General features: G+C 38.0%; 1 protein-coding gene, 1 long non-coding RNA gene and 1 other non-coding gene across 3 annotated transcripts; all 3 read right to left on the bottom strand.

The window, feature by feature from the left end:
• Positions 1-1,261: 1,261 nt before the first annotated feature.
• Positions 1,262-4,189, bottom strand: LOC135640355 (universal stress protein PHOS34-like). Its single transcript, XM_065154702.1, has 4 exons — positions 3,883-4,189; positions 3,678-3,772; positions 2,957-3,078; positions 1,262-1,589 (listed from the first exon to the last, which is right to left on the bottom strand). Exons 1-4 carry the CDS (start codon positions 4,094-4,096, stop codon positions 1,502-1,504), a joined length of 519 nt encoding a protein of 172 aa, XP_065010774.1. The 5' UTR covers positions 4,097-4,189; the 3' UTR covers positions 1,262-1,501.
• A 2,739-nt stretch (positions 4,190-6,928) lies between these two features.
• LOC135640736 (uncharacterized) lies at positions 6,929-9,606 on the bottom strand. The gene is made up of 2 exons (XR_010497445.1): positions 9,177-9,606; positions 6,929-9,087 (listed from the first exon to the last, which is right to left on the bottom strand). It is a non-coding gene; the product is annotated as an uncharacterized LOC135640736 (long non-coding RNA).
• On the bottom strand, positions 8,388-8,583 carry LOC135641900 (small nucleolar RNA snoR127). The gene has a single exon (XR_010497838.1). It is a non-coding gene; the product is annotated as a small nucleolar RNA snoR127 (small nucleolar RNA).
• Positions 9,607-9,721: the final 115 nt, after the last annotated feature.

Here is a 9,721-nt window from a genome sequence, read left to right as displayed (position 1 = left end):
CTTCTACATCCAATATAATATTTCATTATCCTCGATCCCATTGAAAAGGGAAATCACATTTTACTCACTGGTTTCCTCTTCACATAGTTCACCAAGCCACGAGTCTTGATCCTCTTCATTGGTTTCCTCTCCGCTTTATATCTGCTATCCTATTCACAACCAAGCACAAGTCTTGACATCCCATTGGAAAGCAGCAGCTATATCTTGCGCATTCTCCTCACCGGTTTCCTCTTCACATAGTTCACCAAGCACAAGCCTTGACACTAGTAGAGAAAATTGCCTCCCAAATATTCTGCCAACACTCAATTGCTTACCATCATGCATTATTAGCATCCATCAAGTGCAAAGAGACCAGATCAAAGTTTATGTGATGTGGCCACATGTGCATACGGGCTGTGGAATACCTGTAGGAAACCTGCGACGCCGGATCTTGATTTGCCCAAGAACCGTTCGCGACGGGGATCTGCCTAATAAAGCCCCAAGATTCATGGCTCCTCCGCCGGAAAATTGGACGGCTCGAGATGCAGCACCGGGGGCGGAAACTGAAGTCCCGAGCCAGGATGCCCGGTAAGTCGTCCATGGGAGAATAGAACCGTGAGATCGAATCGGAAGAAAGGCGTCTTACGTAGCGATTTTCCTTTTTTTTATTTTAATTTTCTTGTAATTGGTTCGAATCGAAATCGAACCGAACTGGAATAGAAATCGAATCGATTTGATGATTCACCTATTCCAAACCAAACTGAAACTGATCTGATTTGATTTCGATTCTTGATTTATAGAAATCGAAACTGGTAATTCCAATTCTAGATCAACGATTCTAGTTACAATGATGTATAGAAATCGAAACTGACAGTCCTAGTTCTAGACCACCGATTTCAATTTCAAACCGGATAAGCATGATAAAAAGATAAGAATATAACCCATAAAGCACCTGTGCTACATTGGTTAAGTGGTTAATTTCAAATTGATGATTCGAACTGACACCATCGATTTCAATTTTGATTCCGAAATAGAGCTCAAGCGATTTAATTTTGGTTCCTGATGTTGAGAACCAGAATCGAAACTGATGATTCTAGAATTGTGATCAGGACTAAATGTGCTTGTGTTCTTATGTTCTTTTTTTCCTTAAAATAAGAACCAGAATTGTGTTCTTATTTTCTTTAGCACATCGAGGCTGGTGATAGACCTTTTTCAAGTGATAGGGAAATGCAAATGCTGATTGCAAAATAATAATTCAAGCATTATTTGCAAAATAGAAACATTAAGCTATGAAGATAGTTCTTATTACACTTCAGACAATAAAATGATCATTCAGTCTTTCCAGACAACAGGAAAGATTCTGCACTATGAAGATAGTGCTTATTACATTTCCAGAATCAAGATGTGTGGATAATAATAGTTGTTCTTTCTTATCATCCACATCTTAACATGCTATCTGACATAAGGTTAATAAGCTGGGCTAATAAGCGTTCAATTTGTACGGCAGGCAATCGGTATTAGTTTAGTGCTTTGGCTTAGGCTTCTTCACTATCATCACAGTGCAATGCGCATGATGAGCACAGTAATCACTCACACTTCCCAACACAGCCCTGCCGGAAAAATATAAATACAGTCCGATTCAGTGGAATTAAGAAACTCTGCAACCGAATGATTTAAGCATGGCTATCTACTTCAGTTAAGTATCCTGGAAATGCTATGTTTCTTCTTTAACTTGATAAAGTCTATGTTGGTTGTTTATAGTGATGCAAAGCCAGAATTAACTACCACATTTCTCAAAACTAATTATTTATGTGAGTTTGCTTCGCCATTTCAGTCAACATTCCATTTGGAGATTGCATGCCATGTTACATCACATCACATCACATCCCTGTCCAAGAAATCACCAATTATTCAGAAATTTATCATCCTCCTATTATTCATAGGTGAATTACCAAAGGACATCAAAGGTCAAACGTACTTCAAAATATGTTTTCTGGTCTCACAAACTTCCCGTGTGCTCTTTGTTTTCCATGCAACTTTATTTTTGAAAATGATCTTTTGATAGCTTAGTCCAACATCCAAGTTTCAAAGTTCAATATATCATTAACACAAATCAACTTTATTTTCTAAAATAAAATCACCAAGAATAAAGAGTCTCCATCTTGTCTTTTCCTTTTTGTGTTTCCTATATGTGCAAAGTCGAGATTTTATGCAGTTGCAGACAGTATACATGCCCAGAGGACACCGATCTACACAGTTTTACCATTTTTTTCAAGACTTCACCTGTTATGTGAAATCTATATATTCACATCCTTCAAATTACACTGCAGTCAATTTAATCAATTTAATATTGATGTCTAACAGTATCTTAATGTTATAAACTCAGTAAAAATTAAGCCGCAACAGTGATTAAAAGGTTAAAAGATTAAACAAGAATTTCACTACATCCTCGTAGAAATTGCATGATTGTAAATTATTGTTTCAATCCACATCTTGGTTTTTACATTTCTATGTTAAAGTTAGACATGCCTAAATCTAAAAACAGTCTGAATCTTAGCTCTTTGGATTTCTTCCAAACACACAGTACAAGAACAACTCATCCTCCATTATCCTTGACCATCTTTTCCAGACAATAGGTGAGTGAAAATCCAACAAACTCTATAGCTCAGTAAGAAATAAAGGTTAATAATTTTTACCATTTATTGTAACATCAAATATCTTGACAAACCTTATTGAATGCCAATTGATGCTATATTCCATCACAGAGTTTATATGTTAAATGAATCAGTTTCTAAGGCTATTGCACAAGGTGATTCAACAGGTGATGTTACACAAATACGGAAACTCGAAGATCAAAAATAGAAAGTAATATCTAAAAAATGCATCACTATGGTGACTGGAAGATCAAAAATAAAAGAAAACAGTATGCACCACTGTGTAAAATCAAATTTAATACGAAATGGAAAAAACATGTTACCTTTTAATTGCTCCGTATCCATGGCTTCCCACAACCAACATTTCAGCATGGTGTTTGTCCACTGCCTCAAACAGAACGTTTCTGGCATCTCCTTCCACCACTTCGTATTCAACATCAAGCACCTATGTTGAGGGAAATTAATAAAGAAAAGGTCCCAATGAATTCTAGCATTCAACAGAAAAGTCCATAAAAACGATAATCTTTACAGTCCTCTTGGATTGGTGATTATTTTGAATGTCTGTATTACAATACACCAAATCCTTTTGCCACTACTGTGGCTCAAGAATGGTATTTGCAAACGTTAAAAGTGTAATTCCTTTGTTTGCTATGAGCTCAACGCACTTAATATCAAAATGGTCACATTCTTAGCTGCCAAAAGAGGCTTTTATAACCTTATAAATAGGATTACGTGTTTCTTATTTAGTTGAAGAGCAGTGCTTTAGACACCTTCAAACGAAACCCAAAAAGGAAGCACCATCTGAGATACCATGTTGGGCTGCTTTTGTTGATGCAAAGAAGCAATCCTCAAAAATGTTTACCGAGATCACAAAATTAACGAACGCGAGTAACCATAAGTCTGCCAAAACAACAAACATAACTATGAAATGACAGCTTCACTACGACCACTAGTTCACCGAATTATACGGCGGTAACGACAATTCACAAACAGCCTCGCCAAGATTTGGAAACCCTAACGAAAAATTGAGAGCCACGAAGTTACCGAATGGGCGGCGCAGATATCCTTGGCTTTCTCGATCACCTGCGACGAAATCTTCCTCAGATCTGACTCCACAAACGGCAGCACATCGGCCGCTCCTGCGATCGTCAAGACAAAGACACAATCGATCGAATCACAGGCTAGGGGAATGGTAACTGAATCCAAACTTCATATGGAGGGATAAGAAGAAGAAGGCGAGGTGGAATACCAGGGCTGGCGACGCTGATGACGGAGGTCGGCGTGGGCTTGGCGGTGACGATCACGAGCTTATAGGACCCGCTGGGACGGACGGCAGGGGAGAAGAAGTGGAGAAGGGTCCACTGGAGGGCGTAGAAACTGTGCTCGCTATCGTCGATGCCCACCACCATCACCGCCTTCCCCACCGCCGCCGCCGTCGACGCATCCTCCGCCTTTGCAGCCATTCCCTCTCACTCTTTTCTCGTCCCAGAAAGAGGAAGAAAGCAAGACAGAGAGCAGTTCGGTACAGGTTCCAAACGGGAGCGGTAAAGAAGGCGGGCTAATTGCGTATTAGCCTAAGCCTACATAGTTAGCTATGTTTAGTATCCCGATTATTATTATTTTTTAATTAAATTAATATTTTATAATTATGAAAATAAAATATCTAACTCCATTTAACATTTTAGTCGGTGATGATGGATGATATCGATGGTGATGGATAACAACATCGCTAGGTCATGGGTGATTGTTGTGAATATGGAGAGCAATAACAAAAGGTGAGGGTCACTTAACAACTGCGTCGATGATAAGTACGATGACATACTCAACATCGAATTCTGAGACTAATATTTTTCTATTATTATTGGATATATCTATCGAGAGCTCGACAATTACTCGCCTGCTAATCTCACAGAGTTTCCCTTCTCGATCAATGACAATCACGACAAATAGAATTTCTCCTCTAACGAGCCCCTCAATCTCCCCTTTTTATACCCATGTCGAAATGACACAACAACAATGGGAGTGGTAGAAGCTTCGACGACTCTAGATTCATGTCAATGATCCGTCCAACGGGTCAATGACGAGGCAGCCATCATCTTCGTTGTAGACATCATGACAACCACCACCATTCGTGTCAATGCCGATGTAGGTGCCAAGCAATGAAAGGATCGTCGATATAGATGTTGAGCACCTCTTTCATCACTTAGTAAATGTGTCGAAGTCAACGCAGATGCAAAGCAACAACAAAGTCACTCGACAATTGCATCAGCATCGACGATACAAATGCATAGTGACCCTCACCTCTTATCATTGTTCTATTCATTCACAATAACTAAATCCCCAACAGCATCGTCATCTGTCATCACCGACATCGTCTGCTATCATCAATTAAAATATTAAATTTTTTTATTTTTTATTGATAAAACCAATGATATTAGAATAGACATTAGGTTTAGGAAAAATGGATGTTTCACTGTCGGATACGCTTTCTATTGTTGGATTTCTGGCCCTCTCGTACACAACTCTCATCTGCGCGGAGTCCTTGTGGGCCATCAGAAGGGCCACTGCGATAACCAATCACGAGAAAGGTATTTGTCACAGGAGGTAAGCGTGTTCAGTCAGAGAGAGTATTTCTCTCATTAATCAAGGTTTGCTAGTGAATCCCCAGCCCTAAAAAAAATCATTAATCTCCTTCTAAATGACATCCTATCTGAGAGATGTGCCGAAAAGCTTGCACCATTCATCACTTCTACTTTCTTTTTTCCTCCTCTTACTTGTCTATATTCTTTTATTGTATCTTTCTATTTAAAGATACATCTAGATTTCAAACTAGAAGATGGCAAAACATGAGTGCAAATGTATCATGGCAGATGCAATAAATAATGACCCATGGAAGATGCCAATGATACTGCCTTCATAGATGATCCTATGCAGTAAACGATGGTCTAATCAATGTTATTGCGCCTTTTGATGCTTACCTTGTTTTCATGTCATGCGTATAAAATAAGTGGACATTATCTTTTCGAATCTTTTTCATTGATAGAAGATCGATTTAAGGAGTTGATTTAATTATGTGATTTGAATATATGATTGATAAAAATCTATCCTTTAAAACTTATATAAATATTCATCTCCTCAATGAATAAAAACAATCTCTTTCGTAGTAAATTTAATATGTATATGAACCAACTCAACGATGATCCATGTGACAAACATTGTGCTCAAACCCTGACTTGTGAAAAGGGATTTTGCCAACTAATTGGGATGCCCATGAATGGAGAGGATGCTTTGATTGGACTCCCAAAACAAATAATGAGGTGACAACCCACATGGTTTCCACCAACACATGGTTTCCACCAAAGAAAAAGCCTCTTTTGCTATGGTGGAAGTGTGTGTTCTCCGAGGAATCACAGGCCCACCCTTTCCAAGACCAGCAGCCCTCCATGGCCCCCCACCTCTCGCACTAATATTTCAATCAATTAAAGTATCTTGTTCTGTGTTATATAGTTGCATTCCATCTTCTTTCGACTTTCTTTTTTGATTTCCTGAGAAAAGTAACAGATTTTGTGTTCTTCCCTCCCTTATTTTTATTTATTTTCTCAGCAAAGATAAACAAAGGATAATAGTAGCGAGTAGCTACGAACCCCATAGGAAGAACGTTGCTGATGGACCTTGAGAAGGTGGCCATTTGGTGAGCCCAGGAACCACCAGATCTGCAACGGGGAACACACAAAACAGAGGAGGAAAGATATAAAGGAAACAAAAGAAAGAAAGGATAAGTAAACTAATTGCATAGAAAATTGGAAGGTGCAATTACTAAGCACGACTCAATACAGCATCAATATCTCATTAAACGCAATGCAAGACAAAGACAGCCATGGCATCATCACACGAGGGAAAAGAAAAAGACCTTCAATGTTTCACTAATAAAAATAACATGATTTTTATTAGTGCTATAAACACTGTGAAAACCCAACAGTTGTCTCAAGGGACAGAAATGATATTTGATGGAATACAGGTCTTTACTAGTGGGAATCGCTGCTTCAATCACGAATCATTTAAAGACTGTTAACTACATAAGAAAGTGCAGCACCTTCCATCTCAATGCAATGCAAAATTTGGTGGTCAAAACTCCTTACACCAATTGTCCCTTGATATCAACCAAAAGAAAGTACCATAAAATATACAGAATCTTCTATGCAACTTTCATGTTAGTGTTTTTGGATATCTTCCCTATTGTTCTCCTTCCAGATAGAAGGCAAAGAGAAAAAAGAGACTGATAGATATAGACAAGGTACACAAAGCCCCCACTTATATAGAAACAACGTAAGTGAACCATTTGATTAAAATTTACACCAACAATATCTCATCTGACATTTAATGAAAGTAAATAAAATCATTTTGAGGAAGCAAAAGAACAGTGGCACTCGATTAACTTGATACATATATATACACCAGAATCAATATTGATACAATCACAAATGGATACCTTCACAGCATTCTTGCCATCTGTAATACCCCATAAGCTTGACACTTACATATTTATCCATCATAAATTTGCTTATGTACGTCTCCTGAAAACTGTAGTTCTGTCATACATCATTTTTTCAATAGGAATAAATAAAAATAATCACATGCTAATCTTTGCCTTAGTCTCTTCTATATTACATCTAAAAAGAATTAATATCTACTCATTATGTATGTGATAGTTCAATTGTATATAGTTAACACACTGTTTGGGATTTCTCCATGAATTTAATGAAAACGCCTTGGACTACTCTGTTGGCTGGACAAGCTCACGCTCATGGTGGATAAGATTTGAATCAAGGATTTGCAATAATAAAGTTCGTTTATTGAAGAAATAAAATGATTGATTCTAGAAACCATGTCGATCACTTAAAAGTTAAAACAACAACAAAATGGTCAAAAACCACTCAACTGTCAATCTTTCTTTAGTCTCTTCTATATTACATCTAAAAAGAATTGATATCTACTCATTATGTATGTGATAGTTCAATTGTATATAGTTAACACACTGTTTGGGACTTCTCCATGAATTTAATGAAAACCCCTTGGACTATTCAGTTGGCTGGAGAAGCTCACGCTCATGGTGGATAAGATTTAAATCAAGGATTTGCAATAATAAAGTTCGTTTATTGAAGAAATAAAATGATTGATTCTAGAAACCATGCCGATCACTTAAAAGTTAAAACAACAACAAAATAGTCAAAAACCACTCAACTGTCAATCTTTCTTTAGTCTCTTCTATATTACATCTAAAAAGAATTGATATCTGCTCATTATGTATGTGATAGTTCAATTGTATATAGTTAACACAGTTTGGGACTTCTCCATGAATTTAGTGAAAACCCCTTGGACTACTCAGTTGGCTGGAAAAGCTCACGCTCATGGTGGATAAGATTTGAATAAAGGATTTGTAATAATAAAGTTCGTTTATAGAAGAAATAAGACGATTGATTCTAGAAACCATGTCGATCACTTAAAAGTTAAAACAACAACAAAATGGTCAAAAACCACTCAAACTGGTTCAAAATCTGCAAAACAACAAAATGCGCATGTGAGATGACTGATAAAGCTACCTCAGGAAAGAAGAAACTATAACCATAAGCCTATTGATCAAGCAAAGACCACTTGTCCGAATTCAACTGAGCAGAGATGAAGCTCTCTCTCATAAATCCCTTGAAAAGGAAATGGCCCTTTGCTTCTTGACTCGGGGAAAAAGTACAGAAAATATCCGGTCAGCAGGTAACCAATCTCGCTGTTATCATCAGAGATATGTGCTTCGACAAAAGGTTTCTCTCCTTGTATGCTTAGCAAAAATTCCCAAGACAGGAATTTTCACCAAAAGCACCACTTATATGCAAAGCTTAGAGAGAAAGCCTATAGGAGCACATAAATGTCTGATTTGGCTAATTTTGCATCATACCAGAAGAAAATAGTTCGATAAATTTTAGCTACAATCAAGATCTATGGTGAAGAATATATGCACTTAGGAAATTCATTGTACGAGTAAGGTAACAGTTGCTAAGTGGGAGTCATCTTAACATGAATGTTTCCATCAAGAAATAGTGTGAATAACATAAATTTTTCTTTTCTAAAATCAAGAAATATTGTGAGTAATCTTAACATGAATATTTTCTTTTCCCTGATATCAAGAAATAGACCCTTTTTTTTTCCAGTTTAGACAATATACTCTTGTTAGGCTACTTCTTCAACGTCTACGTTCAAGGCCACCCAGATTGTATTTGTGAGAGATTAACGCATGGCTAAGATCCAAAAATCACACACATAGTGAAACCTCTTTCTTACTAGAATATACTTCAAAAGTGACGAGCACAAATTTGAGTAAATCTGCAGAACTTGAAAAGTACGAGGATCTCATGGCCATTTGAGGGAAAGTTTAGGGGCAACTAGCGACCAATCCCATTAGCATCTTCTCAAAACCAGCAAAGGAACAAAGATAAATATCAGGGTGATCCACCATAATAGATTTCGATCACAAGCTGAGGCCAGAATCCTTACCCTTTTGTTTTGTTGAGATGCATCTTGCACCTAGATCCGTCTCATTCACCGGACATCGCCCGCATTATCAGCAACCAATCCCATTATATCCAATCTCACTGTTTCCAGAGTGTAAATTCGTTTTGGCAGAATAGAGAAAGATCGACTTTAAGATGAAGCTACTGATCTACGAGCAGAACGATTTCTCCTCGAAGATGCCACGTCTTTGACCAAATGATTCACTCAGAAAAGGACTCAAGCATCGAACTCCATAGCATGGAATGGGGAAAAATGCTACAAATGAAGAACGTATAGGGCAAAGAACCGAACCGAATCGAGAGAAGAGGAGAAACGCACCATTTGCCATCCCTCTCGCAAAGCAAGAAGGGTCGTCATCCCTCGCCATGGCGCCGCTCTCGCGAACTACAGGAGCGACAAAGGTCGATGAATGGAAACACGAGTCGGCGAACAAACACGAACCGACGAAACAGTTAAATAGAACCACTAACCCCGATTCGGGCCGGGCGGCCGGCCTCGCGGTCATCGGTTTGCCTTTGGTTGCACAA

This window comes from Musa acuminata, chromosome BXJ3-6 (genome assembly GCF_036884655.1).
Source record: "Musa acuminata AAA Group cultivar baxijiao chromosome BXJ3-6, Cavendish_Baxijiao_AAA, whole genome shotgun sequence".
Lineage (NCBI taxonomy): Eukaryota > Viridiplantae > Streptophyta > Magnoliopsida > Zingiberales > Musaceae > Musa > Musa acuminata.
This window is presented reverse-complemented; position numbering and strand designations above follow the sequence as displayed.